Genomic DNA, 23,347 nt, shown 5'->3' with positions numbered 1-23,347 from the left:
GCCCGACCAGGCCGCGCTCCGGGCCTGCCAGGCCTCGCCTGCCACCCTCGCCGTCCGCGGCCGAGCCCAGCCGAGCTCGCAACCCGGCCTCGCTGAGGCTGCCGGGCCTGGCAATCGCGCCTCCACCTGCTGCCTCGGGGCCCAGCTCGCGGCCGCCGGGCCTCCTCAGCACCTCGCTCAGAGCCTGCCAGCCAGGCCGCCAGCCCTCTCCGTGCTAGTCTCCGATGTGCTCCAGCAAGGAAGGCCTCCCTCGCTGTCCACTCTCCCTTCTCTATTGTACCGTGTCTTTCGACGTGTGCTGTTCACGTGTTATTTCACCAAATTAAGAGTCCCCTCTGTCCAACTTTCCCCTACAGCTACTGCCTCACTTTTCCGCTCCTCTTTATATGAACACTCTGAGATTTCTACTCTCGCTTCTACCAGACACTCCCCTCCCCTTGTCCCCTGCACTGGCTGTTCCCCCAGAGCCACGTGACCCACGGCTTTTCGGCTTCAAGTCTTTGCTCAAATGTCACTTTCTCAGCGACACTTACCCCACTGAATATTCCTGAACACACACTCCTGAGACCCCCAGCACTCCTGACACCCCTTCCTTTTCTTTTTACAGCATTCATCACAGTCTGATATACCACTGAGCCATTGTTTGTTCTTGTCTGTCTCCCACTCCACTAGAATGTAAGCTCCATGAGAAAAGGGATTTTTGTCTGTTTTGGTGACTGATTCAAATATTTGTTACAAATAAATAAATGCATATTAAGTGTTGGCTGTTTTAAAAATATTTATATATACATATATCTGTCATGGTGTGATTTAACCAAGTAAATCAATAAAATACACTAAAATTTATTGAACTATCCCCATAGTTAGGCTGTTTCAGCATATTTGCCACCATTACCAATGCTCCAAGTAATTTTTTTGTACAAAAATCTATGTACAGTATTAATTCCTCCATTGTTGGTAAGATTACAAAAGTACATTACAGGAATCTAAGTTTTTAAATTTGATGGACAATGCCAGACAACCAGGAGAGACTATAAATGAGATGAAAACATGAGTTATACCTAAAAATCAACCAGATATCATCTTAAATATCCAATAGAATTATATAATTTTAGAAAATTAAAGATACAAGAGGAAAAGGTACTTTCACATGTTAATAGAGATACAAAATTGAATCTAGCGATCAACCTGGATAGCTGTTGTAGATTTCTGTGAGTGCACACAAGAATCAGACAGTAAGTATCACCTGAAGTCAAGGGTCAGGCTCCTTAAGAGTAACTGAAGTCACATGACCAGCAACTACAACTGAATTCACTCTACCCTACACCCAGGTCACCTATAAAAAAGCCAGGCAGCATCCCAGGCTTCGGTGGTGAGTAACCTCACGTAACATCCTTCCTTAGTGGGTCTGCTACCTCGGTTAAATGGGCTGGTAACAGCCTTCATGAAGTGGACACCTAGTTTTTAACCCCCAGAAAGATTAATTAAATGAAAACCATGGTATTAATATTTAGGATTTTAGGAGGAATGTGAATATATTCAGTATTTTTACATACTTGCAATGTCTAATTTTATAACTAATTCAAAGGTTATAACTAAGCAATTGATTTAGAATTGTGACAGTATTTGAACAACTAAGAGAACTTCAGGTTTATCATATTTTTACATTTAAACTATTAAATTTTTAAGAATTATTATTAGTCCTTAAGTTTTTACTGTCAGATCAGACACCTGAGGTACTTTAAAGAGAAATCAAATATATAAAATGTATAAATCACTTTAAAATGTGAAGATGATTCAACTCGGTTGTAAATGGAACCAAATGGTTGTTCACAGACCCCATATAAATGACTGCTAAACTCTTGTTAGATTTATACATGTAACAATATAATATCCCTGGCCTAAGGAAGAACTAACACAGGATTTTTTATCAAAAATAATGTAATATTATTTAAACCAAAGTTGAGGTCTTAATATTTGTTTCTAAGTACAAAAACTGCCCTTGTCGGCACTATAAAACTCACATCAACAACGATCTTCCCAGAAGGGTCACAGACAACCATCTTCCTATAGCAATGTATGAATGTGCCCACTTCTAGGCTCCTTGCCAGCGGTCCACGATTCAACCATTTAAACTTCTGCCAATGTGACTGAAGGAAAACTAGATTTCATTATTGCTTTGATTTGCATTTACGCCTGGCTTACTAATGAAGCTGAACTGACCATCTGGATTTCTTCTTTTGTGAATTGCCTGTTCTTAGACTTTGCCATTTTTCTACTGGGTTGTTTTTCTTACCATTTATTAAGAGAAATTCCTACCTCCTCCAGATTAAGTTTCTATGTTACTAAGTTTTTCCCAATGTTCTACTGTCTTTTTACGTTTAATTTTAACTAATCCATAATTTCTGTTACACAACATGAAGGAGAGGTCTAACGTTGTTTCCTAACAGATAAACAGCTTAATTACATACAAATTTTAGGTTATACGTTAAGTTCTCGTATGTATTTGGATCTACTGTTAAACTAACTCTTCTGTTCCTCTGATCTGCTCCAGTTTTTGTGGCTATTTTCAAAATTCACATTTTTTTTCCTTTCTAGGAAGTTCATGTTAGTTTCCAGCTGTCCTCTAAGAGCCAGGAGTTCAGGTTACCCACCGTAGTTCCCATATTAGCTCTACAACTGTCTGATGTGACCCTGTGACTAGCAGAACAAGAACCCTGAATAAATCGACAGGCTCTGCAGCTGGCCTGCCAGCACTCAAATCCATAACCATGCAACCTCTGGCAAGCTGCTTATCCATTTAGTGCTTCAGTTTCTTCATTTATAAAATGAGGGAAATGAGATCATCTACTGCAAAAGTTGCTGAATGAATTAAATGAGATAGTCTACTTAAAAACGTAACACCTGGCATGTAAGTGCACACCAAATTTCGTTATTACTTAGTTATAAAACTAAATTTACAATAACAAATTTAGTTATTTCTACCGTACAACACCAATTAGCGAAATTAGATCAGATTCAAGATTATCTGTGATAATGTTAATGTCACTCTCATCCGTTCATAGTAATGTACTCTCCTGAGTTGGAGGACAGGGTAATAACCACTACTGCTGAAAGTACACATCATCTAGCATACCATTCTCTCCCTCAGGGAGTTTGAGGCCCTAGGAAAAGTATGTCATGTGTGTCTGGGGGTAAAATGAGATTAGAAACAGCTGGTTTATATCATCATCAACTAGTAACAATTCATCTTTTTAACTCTCCCTTTTAACCAACCTTTCCTAGTCCATCAGGCCCAGCCTTCTAAAAACACAATCTATCAGATTACCTCCCCCATTATCATCACAAAGAACCTATAACAGATCCACTACCTACCCCAGAAAACATCAACTCTCCTGCCTGGCCTTCAAAGCTGACCTGACTTGGTCATTCTCAAATTTTGCGCCAACCTCACAAATCACCCTCCTAGTGACTTGTGTGCATCTGGTATATATCTATGTTACATTACACTATACTGCACTACCACAAACTAGAAGACACACTTTCATTAGCCAAAAATGCTATAGCCAAGTATTATAATAAAGTCAAGAGGAAAACTACTTTTCCTCTTTCTGAAAACCTAAGTAACACTGGCCAACAGGCCCACTTGTGGCCTCTCTCTCTGAATGGTCAAAAGATCCCAACCAGGAAACTGGTGATCTCATTTCCAAGTTTTTTAAGTATATCACAAAGTAATAAAATTTGGTCCAAGAGTTCAGAACAACCTGGTGCTTTCTCAGACCTCTACCCAGGGCCTCAAATCCCTCTTACCAGTGTTTTCAATCTAAACCGTCTCCGTGCTGGAAGAGAGGGAAATCAAAACACACGCTGGACCTGACCAGGAGACCTCCCAGACCTCGCTCTTCTTACTCTAAACCATTACTTTCTAAAAAGCCCTTTTTAACTGTGCTTAGGAATTTCCATTCAAGATGAGAGATGGAGCTACCAAAGTAAGCTGCCCCTCCCAACTCCAAAAACCTACTGAGTTCCCTCTTCTCCCTGCTACGCTGTCCCCGGTCACACGCTGTCTCCACTTCATGACTGACCCTCACCATCAGACCTCACCATTGAAACGCCTTGGTCAAAAGGCCACCACCCACCGACATCCATGACATCACATCCAAGGATGGCACTGGCTGCTTTTATGTCTGCCCTACGTCTCTTTAGGCATCTGCCCCTTTCCCACTCCGTGTAACTTGGTAGGGCTGTCAACCACTTGGATTACCCTGCCAAAGGAAAGGGATACTGACCAAAAAAAGAGGGCTTTGGGGGAAATGATATGAGCCCTACCTAGGAAAGAAAGGTTTGTGCTTTTTCCTCTGGGATGGGCGGTCCTTAGGACTATTTAATTTTTAGTGTAAGCCCAAAACCAGTGACCGTCTTTGACCCCATGTGAATACAGACTGCCTGAGACTCAAACCACCACAGAAGAAGGCAGAAAGATATAAGGGGGAAGGGATCTAGGTACTAGAGGAAATGAGGTGAAACAGGGAGAAAAGTAAGGACAGGGTTTAAGAAAAGCATGAGGAGGCAGATCCATGGAGAAAACATCCTTCTAGATCAATAAACACAAACATGCGTAATTCTTCACAATGATTGCATAGTATCCGCTAGATGGGAGTAACCTAATCTGGTCTCAAATTGGACGTTTAAATTGTTACCACTTTTAACTCCTATAAAGCATAAAATATATATTATGTATCATAAGCATATATAATTGTATAGACAGCTGTATATACATAGAGTCATTTTTGCAAAATTGGGATCCTGAACATCCAGTAATTTAAGGGTAGTTTTACTTACCCACGGAATGAAACCTGTTTGTCTTCAAGTCGTGCATACAAACAGCACTTGATGTTCCACACTGGGCAATATTCACGTTTCCACAGATGTTGATTTTATAAAGCATGTTATTTCTGGTATCAACAGCTTCCCATGTATAACTAGAAAGGAAGAAAAGCAATTTGTCACTGTTACTGATCTGCCAATAATTAAACTTCTCTCTAGTTTCATATTCAAGCCACAGTTGCTTAAGCTTACCATAACCCAGAAGACACACTTTCATTAGCCAAAAATACTAAAGTCAAACTATGTTAAGTTAAATAGAAGCCAGGGCAGAAACCACTAAATACCACCTCACTCTGGTTCAATCCACCCTGAAGCAGCCTCAAGACTCCATGAACATTGAAATACTTAAAATTCTACCATTAATTTAAGAATAGCAGCTCAGATGTGTAAGTCACTGCTCAAGAATCATGATGAATTTTAAGAGTGACCTTTCCGATCACACTGGAATGCTGAAAAGCCAGATGATTGTTTTTAACTTCATCTTAGTTAAAAACTAGTTATGGCATGAAAGGCAGTTCTAGTTCTGGTTTTACTTTTTACAGCTACAGTTCAGATCTGAACTGACAAGGTGAAGCTGTGCCATGAGGCAACTGATCCAAAATCAAACAAAATTTACTTTAGGTTGATTCAATGTTATCAAGCATTTTACATGCATTAAAACTTGCCGTCTGGGGCTTCCCTGGTGGCGCAGTGATTGAGCGTCCGCCTGCCGATGCTACGGGACACGGGTTCGTGCCCCGGTCTGGGAGGATCCCACATGCCGTGGAGCGGCTGGGCCCGTGAGCCATGGCCGCTGAGCCTGCGCGTCTGGAGCCTGTGCTCCGCAACGGGAGAGGCCACAACAGTGAGAGGCCCGCGTACCGCAAAAAAAAAAAAAAAAAAACTTGCTGTCTGTTCAAACCTCTGGCAAAGTAGATACTGAGCAAACTGCCCATGAACCAAAATGCACACTTGGGACAGAACACAGTTGACCCTTGAACAACATGGGTTTGAACTGCATGGGTCCACTTAATATGTGCATTTTTTCCCCTAAGTACTGTACTGCCATATACCGAACTACATGACCCACGGTTGGCTGAATCCACAGAAGCCAACTGCGGATACAGAGGGCGAACGGTAAAGTTATATGCGAATTTTCGACGGGGGTGGGCAGGGTGGGGGGTGGCACTCCTAACACCCACACTGTCCAAGGGTCAACGATCATGCTGTCAGTCCTGCCATGAAAATTATTCTCAATTCTCCACTCTCCCCAGGGAAAATGCTGTGTCCATTTTGTAAAACTTCCTCAGCAAGGGTAGACAGGAAATGAGGAAAGAAAATAAAAAGTTCCCCGCAAAACGCAAGGATACATTCATGCAACAGTACTGTTGAAAGGAAGATAAAGCAAATCAGACTTGCTTCGGCTAGGCGTATCCTGGAATTGTGGAGGGCCTGGGTGTGAGACCCTGAGGTTGCTAAACCCTAAGGGCCTGTGTGTGTGTCAGGAGTACCCAAAGCAGTACCAGCTGGATGAGAGAATGCACTCCCCAGGAGTCCACTTACCACAGCAGAGACAAAACACCAGGCAACACACCCCTCCCTGACCAGAGCCCGCCTCCCCAGAGCCCCGCCCAGCAATGGAGGAGCCCTAACCCAGGGTTACTGGCAGGCAAGGAGCCAAGCATTCTCCTGAACCCAGGTCTGGGGACCCATCAATTCCACCTGCTAGGAAGCCAAGGACCTGGGCACAGTCAGCACGCAGGCAGGGCTGCAGAATGCTCCCCTGGGAGTTCTGACAGCCTCTGAAGTGCAAGAAACCTGAAAAACAGGCTGGGCTGCTTTGGTGAGGGCCCAGCTGGGCTCAAAAGCAGTTACCCCTGAACGCAGCTTCTTCATCGGTAACACCTTAGAGATACCTCCCAGAGTCAGGAGAGTTACATGGCCCGAGAAAATGACCCAAATAATACCAGGCACGAGAAAATCAGCCATCAAGGCCTGTTTCTTTTGACCTTCACGAACCTTCATTCATTTCCCTTCACAAGATATTTTCTGAAGTACTTAGTGAGGAGTACAGCGACGATCAAACAACAATCAGACCAAAAAACCCCTGCCCTCCTGGAGTGTATATTCCAGGGGAGGACAGAAAATGAACAGGTAAAGAAATACACAGGAAAATTCCATCTCCTAACACCAGCATGCTTTTACGAAAACAAAATAGCAGAATGTGATAGGAAATGACCGAGTAGTTGCTTAATGTCGTTGGGGAAGTCTTTTGAGATCATACTCACCCTGGGGCTTGAATGACAAAGAGCAACCCAGGGGGAGATGTGGTGGGCAGAATATCCAGCAGACTTACTAGCCGTTTTGAGGTCCTGAGGCAGGAATAAACTTAGCATGTGGATGGAAAAGAAAGGAAGGCCCTGTGGCTGGAGCAAGGTGGATACAGAGACCAGGAGAAGATGACGTCCAGGAGATGCGGACACCTGGTCACACAGATTAAAGGAAGCAGTTTTGATTTTGTACTTGAAGCAAAGAAAGGCCACTCAAAGACCCACTCTGTGGATCGTTCCTTAAAAATTTAAGCTAGGGTTTTCATGTGCCGAGTATTAGTAACTTTTCTATTAATTACAGTTAATTAAGGAAAATGTGAATCTCTTACTCAGGACCCCTAAGTTTTTCCAGGATAGCAGACATCAGATTTAAAGCCAAATTGAAAGCAATGGCATCATTAAAGTGTTCCAGAATCCTAAGAACATGAGAGGTGTGTGAAGGTATTTGAGAATGAGTGAATGAGTAGGAATCAACTCCAAAGACATCCATGTGGTTACTGAAAATGCTACGCTTTTCTTAAAACAGAAACCCACTGCTGTTTTTGCAGAGGTGATAGTTAAATAAGCTAGATGGAAAATGCCTGTGTTTGTGGAGCAGAAAAGAGATGGAAAAGAGTAAAATGCGGGATGTTGTCCTGATTATCTGGAAAGCAGCGTTCCTAGAAAGAAATACGTTGCTCTAGTCAACTATATTTCTTTTCTCTATTTGTATCTCATCATATTTGCTTTCTGTCAAGATTTATCAAAATGATAAGCGGTGGGCCTCCCTGGTGGTGCAGTGATTGAGAGTCCGCCTGCCGATGCAGGGGACACGGGTTCGTGCCCTGGTCTGGGAAGATCCCACAGGCCACAGAGCGGCTGGGCCCGTGAGCCATGGCCGCTGAGCCTGCGTGTCCAGAGCCTGTGCTCCGCAACGGGAGAGGGCGCAAGAGTGAGAGGCCCGTGTACCGCAAAAAAAAAAAAAAAAATGCTAAGCGGTTATCAGATTAAGGGGTGAGGACCCTGCGAAAGTACGTGAGTGCTGGGTTTCTTCAGGACTTTCATTTAACCACGCACCACAGGGCAGCAACTCACAAATCCAAACTGCAGCACCTGGGCAAAGAGTCCTTCGTCATCTCCCTTAAACCTGGAGAAAGGGCATCTGCAGGCTGTCAGGGCTTGAAACGCTTGGATTCCAGTGGACGCGTTTTGCTTTAAAACAGATACACGTGCCCAGTGCCTTGTAGCAACAGGAGCTCAGGGATAATCATTCCGTTGCAATCATCGATCTGAAAACTCACAGAGCAGACTCCCAAAACTACAGTGCATCCTGTGCCCCCAGTCAGATTCAAGTTATCATCTAGATAAGCTTTCACCAGTAGGAAATATGTTTTAAAGATGACTTCATTAAACTTGAAAATCACAGAAATATCTGATAGCACTTTTTAAGAAAATTACATGTTTGGAACTAGATGATCCTACACTCCTTGCCAGATTGAAGGCCACATTACCAGAATGGCCTAGGCTGAAACCATTCTTTAAATTTATGCTAAAGTTTTAAAGCACCATGATCATATTCTAGAACCAGAGAATGGCTTCAGAAATAAAAGTTCATAGACTAAATAACATTTAATGATACATTTAATGAATAATAATCTTTTGTCCAAAGTTTTCCACTAGAAAATTCTCTGCGATAAAGTGAAAACGTGCAGCCAAAATGAGGAAACCCAACAGTATGATTTATTTAAGAGCCAAGCGGCTGAGACTGTTCAGCTGAGATTCCCAGGGAAGTCTATATTCTAAACTAAGCTATTTGGACTTACACAAATAAAGAGGAAAAGAAAACTAACAGGAAAAAATGAGACCAACATATTAGACCAAAGAGAAAACTAAGCTGTAATATTAAAATTTTAAACTTTTAGCAGGAAACAAACGGTAGAATAAAATACCTGCAAGTTGTGTGGAAATGTAGTCTTCGTTGAGAGATACACACACACACACACACACACACACACGAATGTTTTAAATACATCTGTGCTACAAGCATCTCCTGCAGCAGGACAGGTATGAAAGCCCAGTGGGCATTTTCATGAAACTCTGACACTCATATCAGGTCAAGTCTTCTTCTAAAAGACACCGTGGTTCTATGCCGTCCTCCATCTCACCTGTGAGAAACAGGATGCAAAGAGGTGGCGCAGAAGAACCACGAAGGCCCGAGGAAGCGGGTGGTCCCCGGGGAGCATCACCCAGAAGCCCCGCCCACTTCCAAGTCTTGCAAAATTCAGTTCATACCCTCTGAGGAGGCAGCCTAATCCCGGTTAGAAATGTTCCTCCGGACACAAAACCACCTGTGTTAGAACCCTGGCTTCGAAAATCAGCAAAAGCAAGCAAAATCCTTGCCATTCTTACCTCATTTTCCAGAGTATAACATGCTGCTAGCCAATGTCCCCCTCGCCCTCTTAAAAACTCCAAATTCATTTCAAAGCAAACCTGACGATTAGACACACGGGTGCGCATGCAATGCCCCCCGGACCACGTGGGCTAGTCCCTGCTGCATCCTTAGCTCTGATGCCAGCCCTCCTGGCATTTCCCACCACCCATCACTAGATCTTCTTAGGTGTCTGGCATCCCCAACTGCCCCGTGGCTCTGGACAGGAGTGTCCTCTGCCCCAGAATGACATATGGACATATATATGGACAGAATCAATATATGCTGGCAGGTTGGGAAGGAAGCCGGTCAGTGAACTAAGAACGCGTCACAGCAAACTCTCAACCACAGGCGCTGACGGCCACTCAGCAAGCCACCCAAGCACCTCACGCCATTAATCAACTCTCCCGAATTCCTCTGCTTCAGAGCCAGAGACTCCAAGGCTCAGAGACTTGAAGCTCCTTGCCCAACATCACCCAAGTATGAAATGACAAGGCCAGGCTTATGCCAGGCCTGTCTCAGCCCCACGGGCCAGCACTTACACTAAGGTAAACTGCCTCATTTACTTTCAATTTTTTTACTTTTTTTTTTTTAACTTTTCAGAAAATATTTACTTTCAATTATAACACTGAAGCTGGCAAACCATTCCAGGAAACTTCACAATTTAAATCTTGTCACAATAGATGCCCCTAAAATGGCAGATCCAGGGGCTTCTCTGGTGGCACAGTGGTTAAGAATCTGCCTGTCAATGCAGGGGACACGGGTTCGAGCCCTGATCCAGGAAGATCCCACATGATGTGGAGCAAATAAGCCCGTGCACCACAACTACTGAGCCTGCGCTCTAGAGCCCGTGAGCCACAACTACTGAGCCTATGCTCTAGAGCCTGTGAGCCGCAACTACTGAGCCCACGTGCTGCAACTACCGACGCCTGCGTGTCTACAGCCCGTGCGAGAGGCTGTGACCTTTGTGAAGATCCAGGCTACCCTATGTGAAACTGATCAACAGATGAGACACTTTTCTGAGCTCAAGTTCTTGCCTAAGTTTTCAACTTCTGCTACTATTTCCCCCCCATCCCGTCCAGTTCTGCTTCCTCTTTTGCACAGTCTGAATTGCCACACACCAGAGGCACTGCCTTCAGCAACCTATTTCCCTCACCCAACTGGTTTCCATGGAAAGAATATCAATTCCCTCAGCCCCCTCCTCCCCATGGGCTGCCCTCACCTCACTTTTGTATCCAGGCCAGTTGAGGATTCCACTAAGAAGGAACACATCTGTACTGTTTTCCCCGCCTCAGATTCACACCCTCCTTTAAAATGACTCCTTAGCTCAGCAGAAAGCTGCCCTCCGAAAACCTCAGCCGAGAGTCCAACAGCGTCATCAGTACCTGGGAAACATTCTGCAGTCGAACCATCGAGCCAGCAGGGAACAGCGGAGAGGACAGAAGTCGCACACAAGGCAAATGACTTTAAGACATAATTCTAAAGTGAATTCTGGAGACTTCCCTGGTGGTCCACGCTCCCAATGCAGGGGGCCCAGGTTCGATCCCTGGTCGGGGAACTAGATCCCACATGCACGTCACAACTAAGAAGCCCACATCCCCCAACTAAAGACCCAGCTCAGCCAAAATTCATTAATTCATTAATTATATTAAAAAATACAAAAATAAAATGAATTCTGTGGCTGAGATATGCCCTGGAGGTGGACAATTCACCTCATTGTATAAGGTGAGCACACAGGCTGTCGTTCCCTTGGTTAAAGAAAACTTGAGACCATCTGCCCCTGACTGTAATCCCACCGCTTCTGCCGAAACTACCCTGGACGATGGCAGTCAGTCTGCGTCTATTCGGTGGCACAGAGGTTCCATTTTAACCTCATTTGGTTTACATTTCATAATATCCTGAAAGGTGTTGGCAGATCACCAATTAGAAGGAAGTACACAAGTAGCATACTTGTGTCAACCAACCCAGAGACAGGAAGGCATTTCTACTTTCCCAGTCCTGTTCGGCAAATGCCACATTGAGATCGCAACCTGGTCAAAACGGGACCAAGCTAGAGGCAGCAAGGAAGAAGCAAATCTAACTGGCTATCGCAAGTGCCTAGAGATCAGAAAGCGTCATGAAGAGAAACACAAAGCCATCTCCACTGAATGCAGTGCAAACGTCTGTCCAAAAGAGAGCAGTCAAAAGAAAAAGCCAGGCTTCCCTGGTGGCGCAGTGGTTGAGAGTCCGCCTGCCGATGCAGGGGACACGGGTTCATGCCCTGGTCCGGAAAGATCCCACTTACCACGGAGTGGCTGGGCACGTGAGCCATGGCCACTGAGCCTGCGCGTCCAGAGCCTGTGCTCCGCAACGGGAGAGGCCACAACAGTGAGAGGCCCGCGTACCGCAAAAAAAAAAAAAAAAAAAGCCAGAAGGCTACAACTGGACAATTATTCTCAACTATGTGACACTGGTGTCTTAATGTGACACCTCTCAAGTTTTCATATATTATCATCACTCAATACCTGCAAAACTGCAACACCTTGCAAATATAATTTGCGCTTCTTTCTAAATTTTTAAAAGAGCTAACATCTAAAATGAAGTATATAAAGTCCCACTATAAAATGTATGGTATGCCCAACCCCTTAAAGAAAAGAAAAAAAAAAATCTTAGAAAAACCAAGTCCCTGGGACTTCCCCCAGCGGTCCAGTGGTTAAGACTCCAAGCCTCCACTGCAGGGGGCGCGGGTTCGATCCCTGGTCAGGGAACTAAGATCCCACAAACCACGTGGTGTGGCCAAAAATAATAATAATTTTTTAAAGTTTTAAAAATATTTTTAAAAAGAAAACTGAAAAAAAAAGAAAAGAAAAAAAAAAAAAATTTTTTAAAATTTTAAAAAAATTTTAAAAAAAAAAAAAAAAAAAAAAAAAAAAAAAAAAAAAAAAAAAAAAAGAAAACTGAATCCCTTCCCTCCAAAACAGCTCCATGAACCTTCATTCTGTCCTTTACTCACATGTGGCCACACGGCCACACTCTTTTGAAATCTTAGTTCCCCCACTCGCCATGAGTCTTGGGGTTATGGTAATGGCCATGTGGCTATTAAACACTTGATTACTGGCCTACAATCATTGGTACATAAAGCAGGATAGGGGTATGATGTAATCAGTAACAAAATTAGTAAGCATGTACGAATCTATAATTTGGTTTCCTTTTTAAAAAAAAAAAGATATACAAGCTAAACTCACACAGCATGGTCACTGGCTAGAGGGAATGTTTTTCTGAATCTAGAGTGAGCAGCGAATACCAAATTTGGGGGATGAGGGGAATGTAAAGTCTTTGCAACCTGAACATCAAAAAAGATTTCTCTGCTTCTGGCCTGCATCCAAGTCCTCTAACAGAACATTCAGGAAACATTTGGCTCACTACTGCCCCTTATCATCATCAGATAGTTTCTCAGCTCATACCTCCAGACCACCAACCTTCAAAATCTGCAACAGTCTCCTAAAATAGGAAGTGGGGAGGGAGTGGTGGGAAATGGCAGAGGGAAAGGAGGTCATGGAAAGAGGCAGGGTTTCCAAAACGGACATTTGCAGCAGAAATGTCAAGAGCATAATGTAACCACTGTTGTCAATAACTTTTTGCTGCTGACACTAAGAGAGAAAAATCTGATCTGGCACAATAAATATGCACCCTGATCTGAAGGCCGGGGGACACATGAGTCTGACACAGCATCATGGCCAAAGCTTATATAGGAAGTACTTCACTTCCTATTCTAAGAAACCCACAAAGCTGTGGATAAAGATATGGAGCCAGCAAAAAAAAAAGCAAGGAAATGCCAGACTTTAGTCTCTGGTTTTCCCTGGTAGTTACGCAGGGTCTGGGAGCAGGAAGCCAGTGTCTGGAGAGGGATCCGCTGGAGGCGAGGCTCTAAGTCAGCGTTAGGGCCCAAGGCACCAGGGGGTTGGCAGGGATGCTTTTAAAACCGGCATCGTGAGTGAGTGACCAGGAGAGGTCACGTGAACTAGAGGCAAGCTCCCCCAGAAAGGTGCCAGGGCAACAGGGGAAGGAGCCCACACACCTGGGCCTGAATCCTGCCCCGCCCTGACCAGCCCTGTGGGACACACTTAAGCTCTCTGAGCCCCGCCTTTCCAGTCTACACAGTTGTCTACCTCACAGCCACAGCGAGGAAAACCAAGACTGGGAACGTGGAGTTTTTTGAGACTATTACGATCTAAGCTCTCACCTGGATCAACAGCAGGACTCAGATTGCCTAAAAACTGAGTTCACCAACTTACCTTGCTGAGTCCATCCTGAAGGACTGTCACGTGACACTGCCAGGCTCTGGAGAGGAGAGGGAAAGGGAGGGGGGGCAGACCCTTGTTTGGGGGCCATCTCCAGGAGCAGCTCAAGACAGAGACCGGGGGCTCTGGACACACACGCGCTCACATACACACACACAGAGATCCGCGCACACACCAGCCACCTCCTGGGACGTCTCAGAAGACAGAACAGGCACTTGGGAGCACCCAAGCCTGCACCATGCAGCCACCAGCTGCCACCAGAACAGAGGTCCGATGAATCAGAAACTTGTGGAAAAGGATAGGTCATACTCTCCCTCAAGAGGTTTCACCGCACTGCAAGGCTGGGCTTCTTAGTAAATCGGCAAGTGCCCTCCACAACAGAAATCTACCATGAAGGACCGGCCTGTCCTCCCTCGGCTACACCTGCTGTATTTTTCATCCCATCAACTCTATGGTACCAGGATGCAGGCCAGGATTTCAACCCGAAACCCTGCTCGCTGAGGACCTTTTTAAAATCTAGATGCTCTCATACTTTGTTCCTCAAATGCAGAAAGAAGGGTTGAATTACAGGCTAAACCTCCTCCTTAATTATATGGATGTCGGAATTCAACTGCCTTTAACGTCAACCCAGCCCACAGCAAAGATATCAAACCTTAAGGCTCGGTCCACTCATACGCCATCACCAATGCCCCCCAAACCCTCCCAGATCTGGTACCCTTCCTTCAGAGCCCTCAGTACAAGAGGAAGTCTGCCTTCCTAATTTCCGGGCAGTCATCTCAGCTGGTTAGCTCGCGATACTGATGAAAACACTCTCTGGGGGGAGTTCTTCACAAAGGCCAGTGATGTTGTCACAGGAGAAGACTCTGCTTTCAAGATGCTGGAGTCATACAACTCAGAAACCCTAACACCCAGCTGGGGACCAGAAGCACAGTGCCACGTCAGCGGTCACCTTCCTGCGTTCATCTAAAAGAACAACTATATCCCCCCACCCCTCCCCAAGCACTTTCCCTGAATGACCTGCGAACACTGTCACAACCTCCACCCAATCCCTCCAGGCAGTCCCTAAACCTGCTTTCCCCACAACCCTGCCCACCTCTGAAAATGGAACTCCATCCTTTCAATTACTCAGACCAAAAACCTAAGAGTCCGCCTTCCTCTTTCTTTCCTTACATCCCATACCCAATCATGGGCAAATCCTATCAGCTCCACCTTCAAAGTATCCACAATCTGACCACTTGTCACCACAACCCTGGTCCAATCTGTTATAACTTCTTACCTGGTCCATCAGAAATACCGGCTTCCCCTCTAGGGCACTCCTGTGCTCAAAATCCTCCCAGACACCTGCCTCCCTCAGAATAAAAGCCAGAGTTGTACATTTTTTTTTCACTTTTTTATTGAAGTCTAGTTGATTTACAATGTTAATTTCCACTGTACAGCAAAGTGATTCAGTTATACGTACACATACGTTCTTTTTCAGAGTCATCTTGATGGCCTGTGGGACCTGGCCCCCAGCTAATCCTCTGCTAAACATTCCTGCCTTCCACCCTCTCCCTTGCTCACGGTGTTCCAGCCGCGTCAGCCAGCATCCTCGCCAGAGCACTGCTACGTGGGTCCCTCTGCCTAGAACACCCTTCCCCTGTTAGACACGCGGGTCTCCGCCTACAGCAAGACCTCGGGACGGTGCACCCTCTATGAAACAGCTCCACCCACAGACCCTCTCCCCTGCCTCACTCAGCCCATCCACCCAAGTGTCTAACTCACACGGCCCCCTATAAAGGATCCACCCTCAAAAGGCAGAAGAGAGAGAGAGCCTTGTGGGCTTCTCACTCTGTTTTGTGGTAACACTCCTCCAGCAGACAGCAGGTGGAGGGGCCTCAGAGGACACAGAAGGTGGCTCAGTGGAGGCACGCCCTTGTCACTTCTAGGAAGCCACCCCTTCAGCACGTCCATGCTGGTGGTTTGGGTTTCTGTTTGCAGGCCAGGGGTGAGGGGCCAGGAGTGCTGGGGAGTGGCTTTCAGTACAGAACAGTGTTTTTTAAATGTCTAACTGGTTTTCAACTAGAGAATCACACAGATGGTAACAAATTAACGTCACACACAATCAAGACCCAATGGGCTGTCGACCCCTGGATGAGCTCTCCGTGTGCGCTCCGCATGTTTTATTACCACACACACGTATGTGCGAAGAATATTTACAGCATTAAAGCACAAAGGCTCTGATTTAAAAGACAGCTCCTCCCAGGCTGCCACCGGCAAAGGCCACGTTTCACTCTTTCCACATTCCTTCGTCTTTCCCTGGCCCCTCCGTATCCTGAAACAAAACTAGAATTGATACTTTCACAACCTCTGATTTCCTGCAACTCTCCTGGCCCCCAATGAGCAGTGACACGTGCAGGACTCTGCTCCGTCGCCCTGGGGAAGCTGCCCTCCGCAGGTTCACCAAAGGATCTAAAAGCAACAGCAAAATCCCAGCGAAGGTCTCTGGTCGATCTGAAAGGCAAGTTTCATGCTCCCAGAAACTAGAGGGACTGGGATCTCCCCACCCTGCACACAGGCCGGCCCCCCCGCGCTGGTTACCATAAGGACAGAAATAGGCGTGTGACACACTGCTTCGGGCACCTCAAAACCCCAGCAGCAGCAGCTGGTTCTTAAGTTGTACGGCAAAGTGGAGCTGACGAAGGGCTTTCACATCCATCCCGCCGGCCGCATTCTTGCACCCGCTCCCCACCTACAACAAACGCCCCGGAACCCAGCACCCACCCCCTCCAGGGAAGCCGGGATGGGAGCCCCTTCTGACCACAGACACCGTGCAGAAGTCCTCTGGGCCTCCAGGGCCCCTACAAAAGACAAACAAGGAGGCTCTCTCTTCTCCCCTGGATGGTGGACTAATGCAGCCACCACAGGAAGGAGGGCGATGCCAAGAAAACGGCAGGAAAGGGCCTGGGGCCGCCTGACATATGGCACCTGGCACCCGCCCAACCCTACACCTCCTTGTGCAAGCGAACTCGAGTTGGGCTTTCTGCTACTCAGAGCTAAAGGAATCCTGAAGGATCCATACCTCGCAACCACAGAATTCTGGATGCAAAATGGACCCTGAGAGTCACACAGCCCAGTGGTTTTAAAGCTTTTTTAAATGATGGAGATGTTTCTTTCTCAAAAGAACTCTTACATGGAGTGCCAATGGCTAGAATGGATAAAGACGAAACGCCCTCTGGTTGAGGCAGAAAGCCCTAGGCACTAACGGAGAAGCCGGGGGTTCAGAGTAACCAGCTAAAAATATCACTGACCTAATGCAGAGACTCTTAACCTATAGAAATAAAGCAGTCACTGCCGTCACCACCATTTATGAACACTGAGGATGGCCAGGCACTTAAACGCACTCTGGTTCTCATACCACCCTAAAAACATGATTCACACCCTGATTTGACACAGAAGGAGACCAAAACTGTCCACATTCAAAAGCTGGACAGTTGACTTCCAAAACTCCACTCTCAGCCCTCTTGAAGAGGAAACGGAGATCCAGAGAAAAGAGGTGATCCTGCCACACCAGCACAGTAACCCAGCTCTCCCGGCTCCACCTGCAGGCAGCCCTCACTGTACCCTGCCAACCGCAATCAACAGAGATCCAGCAGCTGTCTCCAAGCGGGAACAGGGCTGGGTGTGATACTTAGGACAGAAAAGCACCTCAGACCAGCCACACAGACACACCAGCCAGAGGAACGCCCTGCCCATCCCCCGGTCTCCGCCCAGCAACTTGCAGCCAAGCTCCAACAACTGCTCCCAGCTCGATCCTGCACAGCTGCACAAAAAGAGACCACAAACGTCCCAGAGAAGGCTTACTGCAAAGAGCACGATCAAGAAGCACCAGTCGTCACGAGGGCAACAACACCATGAAAATGAGATGACAAATGCCAACAAAGAAACTGGGCCCAAGGAAAGAGAATTAATAGAGCAATCAGAGCAGGACTTCACAATGCATCTTCCACGGGATGAGAAAAGCTGTGGCATCCATGAAGAACAGGCAGCTGTGAATATATATCAACTCTAAACCTTGTTGGAATTTTTTTAAAAAACAGGAAAGTTGAAGAGCTTATGAACAACAGGAGAATTGCTGGCCTGGGAGACAGAACACAAGACATTCTTCTGGAGCCCTGACCAAAGTGGTAGTCAGATACAAAGTATAAAAGAGAAACCAAGCAGAACAAAATATAAGTTATGATAAAGAACAGCTGAACAGCACAATTAATGAAACTCTGACCCTAGCAGAGAACATTTTTTCCAAACACACAGAACACTATTAACTTGACTAGGTGCTAGGCCACAGTTTCACCACATTTACTGCCCACAGTGCGGGGGTGGGATGGGGGTGGGGATTCCATTTACCTGGGGAAAGAAAAGAGTTTTAAAAATTAGTGGGCCCAGGAAGTTTAAATAGTTAGAACTTTTGGGTACAAGAAGGAAATATTTAGAACTGAAGGATGAAAAAACTATGTATCAAAACCTAAGTAGTATAGGACTCAGGACAAAGAAACACATAGCTTTAAATTCATCCCTCAGTTATGTAAACTGATTTAAAAGATCTAAGCTTTCAACTCGAACTAGAAAAAAAGAGGATAAACAACAAGATCCTACTGTGTGGCACAGGAAACTATATTCAATATCCTGTAATAAATCATAATGGAAAATAATATATATGTATAACGGAATCACTTTGCTGTACAGCAGAAATTCACACAATATTGCAAATCAGCTATACTTCAATTAAACAAATTTTAAAAAATAAAAAATAAAAATTAGGCAGAAGTTAGAAATAGCAGAAATTAATAAAATCAAGATTTAATGGTGATAGAGATGGTGAACCAAAAAAAATGCTATGGGCTTCCCTGGTGGTGCAGTGGTTAACATCCGCCTGCCAATGCAGGGGACACAGGTTCAAGCCCTGGTCCGGGAAGATCCCACTTGCCACGGAGCAACTAAGCCTGTGCACCATAACTACTGAGCCTGCGCTCTAGAGCCCGTGAGCCACAACTACTGAGCCCAAAAGGCACAACTACTGAGCCTGTGTGCCTAGAGCCCGTGCTTCCCAACAAGAGAAGCCACCGCAATGAGAAGCCCACGCACCGCAACCGAGTGGCCCCCACTCGCCGCAACTAGAGAAAGCCCATGCGCACAGCAACGAAGACCCAATGCAGTCAACTATAAATTAATTAAAATGCTAGTTCTTTTGAAAAGACTAAAAAAGGGTAGAAAAGTCTTTAGTAAATATGTTAAGGGAAAAAAGAAAAATCAGGAATTTTTAAAATGTACCTACAGATTCAAAAAGTATTTCCAAAAGCAAATATGTAGCATGCTACATATTTATATGTGAATACATAATTAAAATGACAATTTCCTCAGAAAATACAGACTATCAAAATTGGCTCAAAAAAAGTACAGAATCTTAATAAACAAAGTAGATGAAATGGAAACCATAATCAAAACTCCTCTTCCACTACATTCTACCTCCACAAAGGCACCAGGCCCAGATAGTTTTACTAGTGAGTTCTACCAAAATTTAAGGAAGAGAAATTGTCCATCCTATACAAAAACTGTTCCACAGCATATAAAATACTAAAAGCTAACTGGCTCTCTCCACAAAGCAAACATTCTTTATACTAAATTCAGGCAAGAATAGTACAGCAAAGAAAATTATAGCCCAAGCTCACTTAAAAACACAGTTGCAAGCCTCCGATATAAAACATCAAGAAATAGAAACGGATCTATTTCTATTTCACCTTCTCCTCACATCACACATAAAAATTAACTAGCAAAATTGATCACAGGGCTAAACATAAAGTTAAAACTATAAAACTTCCAGAAACAAACATAGGAGAGAATATTTTTGACCTTAGAGTAGACCAGTTGTTCTCAAGTAGAGGTAATTTTGCCTCCTCCCCACCCCCTGGGGTCATTTAAAATGTCTGAGGACATTATTGTTTGTCACAAATGGGGGAAGGGTTGTTCCTGGCATCTAATGGGTGAGACCAGGGGTGCTCTCATCAATACTAAGGATGGGCCCCACAACAAAGATTTATCCAGGCCAAATGTCAAATGTGCTGAGGTTGAGAAACCTTGGAACAGGCAAAGATTTCTTAGGCTACACAAAGCACAAACAATTAAAAAAAAAAAAAAAGATAAATTGAAGTCCATCAAAATTAAGAACTATCCTTTCTTCAAAGAATATATTAAGAAAATAAAAAAGCAAGCCAAAGACTGGGAGAAAATACACATTATACATACCTGAGAAAGGACTTGACCCATAATATATAAAGAACTCTTAAAACACAGTAAGATGACCCCCAAAAGTGTGTTAAGGGATGAGAGGGAAAAACAAAAACAATTTTTCTTAAAGAATCACTACAAAAGATATCCAAATGGTCCATAAGCACATGAAAGATGTTCATCATTAGGCATCCCAAGAAATACAGAAAAAGATGCCCAACATCACGAGTCAGCAGGGATATGAAAATTAAAGCCACACTGAGGTACCACTAGACACGCACTAGGATGACTAAAATTAAGACGACTGATACGATCAAGTGTTGTTAAGGATGTAGAAACACTGGAACTTTCACACTGCTGATGGGAATACAAAATGGACAACCCCTTTGGAAGTCAGTTTGACAACTCACTCACTCCCCATTCACTGAACAATCCCACTCCTAGGTATCAAAAAAAAAAAGCATATGTCCACACAAAATCTTACACACTAATATGCACAACAGCTTTGTTTCATAATAGCCAAAAACTAGTAACATGTAGATGAGTCTTGGGTCAAAAAGAAAATCAAAACTAAGACTACACATTATTTAAAACTGCAGGACTTCCCTGGTGGCGCAGTGGTTAATAATCCACCTGCCAATGCAGGGGACGTGGGTTCGAGCCCTGGTCCGGGAAGATCCCACATGCCGTGGAGCAACTAAGCCCGTGTGCCACAACTACTGAAGCCCAGCTCTAGAGCCCGCGAGCCACAACTACTGAGCCCACGTGCCACAACTACTGAAGCCCACGCCTAGAGCCCGTGCTCCACAAAAGAAGCCACCACAATGAGAAGCCCGCGCACTGCAACAAAGAGCAGCCCCCGCTCCCCGAATCTAAAGAAAGCCAGTGCACAGCAAGAGGCCCAACGCAGCCAAAAATAAATTAATTAATTAATTTAAAAAACTGCAAAAAAAAATTTTTTTAATAAATAAAATAAAATTAGCAAAACTAAAGGGAAAAGGACGTTTGTTGCTGCCTCCCTGGGGGGAGCAGTCGTAGCCAGCGGTCTTCTGGATCTGTTCAGTTGGTGGTGTCTCCACTCCAGCTCTGGCCCTTCCCAGTTTTCCCCTCTGCTTAAGAAATGCCTAAGGAATACTTGGAGAATAAATGAATCCTGTGTCGCCCTGCCAGGATTAAAGGGGAGGAGACACTATTAGCATAAATTCAGGCCTCTGTCCCTCACTGGTCATGAGCCAGCTATGAGGAAGATACAAAGGACCCACAGGTATACCGGATCTCGGCTACCTCCACCTCCATGACCAGTGGGGGCACTACCAAGAGAGCTCGCGGCTGGGACAATAAAAAGGAAAGAGAAAAGAAAAATGAGAAGAAAAAGAACAGTATCTGCAAAGGAACAAGCTACTTTCCACCATCAGTCCCAGTTCTTCGACCCTCATGAATTCTCTCTGCCCAGCACACTACAGTTTTATAGGCCAAGATCAAAATAAAGATGAGACATCTAAATTATTTTACTCAACCCCCATCTTTTAAAAATCCCTCCGTGAAACGCTGATAAAAAACATGAAGCCCGATCAGGAATTCATTTCCTGGGAATCTGTCAGGACGCTGTTCTAAGAATTAAAGCATGCGGTCTAACATACCCCTAATTAACAATCTTGGGCTACACACACTTATTGTTGCAAGAAACATACACAAATGGATGTGGTCCAGGTTCAACATGTGGCCTAAATTAGGCATATAAGCACTATTCCTTCAGAAAAATCACAGGGAAAAAAAATATCTCCTTAGAAACATCAACTAAACCAACCTCAACTCCCAGCTGGCTTCATTATTCTCTTGTCCTCAATGTAACAAAAACTTTCCAGCATTTATACCCAAACAATTGGGGGAAAACTTGTTCTGAATAAATTTTAAGGTACTTAACTAACTAAATCAAGCCAGCCCAAAGCGTTACTTTATCACTAGTACAAACTGTTAGAACCGCACTCATTAAGAACGTTGTGGGGCTTCCCTGGTGGCGCAGTGGTTGAGAGTCCGCCTGCCGATGCAGGGGACACGTACCAACCTCAACTCCCAGCTGGCTTCATTATTCTCTTGTCCTCAATGTAACAAAAACTTTCCAGCATTTATACCCAAACAATTGGGGGAAAACTTGTTCTGAATAAATTTTAAGGTACTTAACTAACTAAATCAAGCCAGCCCAAAGCGTTACTTTATCACTAGTACAAACTGTTAGAACCGCACTCATTTTTTAAGAACATTGTGAACACCAAAATAAAGGGTGGAAACTAACCGATTACATATGTAAGATGGCCTTTTACAAAATGTATCTCACACAGTAGAGTAAAGCTGTGGACAAGTGGAGGGCCTTCTGGTCACTCTGGTGACTCTGCATGGCTGCCCTCTGCCCCCCTCACCTCTTGTTCTCGTGGGTCCTGCCCCAGCGACCTTTGGACATCCCTCACCAGCACAGCACTCCTTCGGGCCCCAGGCCCTCCATGCGTGCCAGTCCCACGGGCACTCACACTGGCCTCTGGATTCAAGTGCTTTCTTTCTACTACACACCACCTCCCGAGAAATAGGTGAGTGATAAGAATCACCGACTTTTTCCACAGCATAGGACTCACCTGGTGCGTCAATCCTTGTGAAGCTTAAAAAACACACAACTGAGGCTCTCCAACGAACAGGCGCTACAAGTGCCGAGAGCGCAGATACACTTTGGGAAACTTGCCTTTGTCGTGCCTGCTTTTCACTGCCCAGCTCTCTCCACAGACACAAAGGTATTAAAGCTGCTGCTGATTCAGTTGCTTCGCTGTTGCCTTCATCCCCGCCATTAACGAACTGCAAGGGGACAGCACCCTGCCCACCACCCTCACCCCAGGAGGGGTCAGAGCCACACGGGTGCCCTGCAGGCAACCCTGAAGCAGGCCCAGACCTCCCTCGTGTTGGTCCTAAGGGACTGCAGGTGAAAAGTGCCCTCTCAGGTTCTAGAGAGCTGGGCTTGGGAGGAGAGGTTGTTTTCCCAGAAATCCAACTCCCTTTTCCAGTGACACGAGAACTGCCTGCCAGGGCTCTAGCTGATGCTGGGTGGCATCCGGGCACCCCAAACCTGCACCTGAGGGGATCTGGAAACCGCGCCAGGCACCAAACCACCAGGAACAGGAGAGTCTTCCACGGAAAAACATGTTTCTCGTTACAAGCAA

General features: G+C 45.1%; 1 protein-coding gene across 1 annotated transcript in view; it reads right to left on the bottom strand.

Annotated features, from left to right (window-relative positions):
- The window catches only part of IGF2R (insulin like growth factor 2 receptor), a 106,145-nt gene extending 83,543 nt beyond the window's left edge, over positions 1 to 22,602 (bottom strand). The window contains exons 1-2 of the mRNA XM_024747855.1: positions 22,562 to 22,602; positions 4,843 to 4,982 (exon numbers count right to left, since the gene is read on the bottom strand). Of these exons, the coding sequence (XP_024603623.1) occupies positions 4,843 to 4,982; positions 22,562 to 22,602 (181 nt within the window). The remainder of the gene's footprint in view (positions 1 to 4,842; positions 4,983 to 22,561) is intronic.
- Between the last annotated feature and the right edge of the window lie 745 nt (positions 22,603 to 23,347).

This window comes from Neophocaena asiaeorientalis, unplaced genomic scaffold (assembly GCF_003031525.2).
Source record: "Neophocaena asiaeorientalis asiaeorientalis breed wild unplaced genomic scaffold, Neophocaena_asiaeorientalis_V1.1 scaffold123, whole genome shotgun sequence".
Taxonomy (NCBI): domain Eukaryota; kingdom Metazoa; phylum Chordata; class Mammalia; order Artiodactyla; family Phocoenidae; genus Neophocaena; species Neophocaena asiaeorientalis.
The sequence above is the reverse complement of the archived record's forward strand: the minus strand, read 5'-3'. Positions and strand labels throughout refer to the sequence as shown.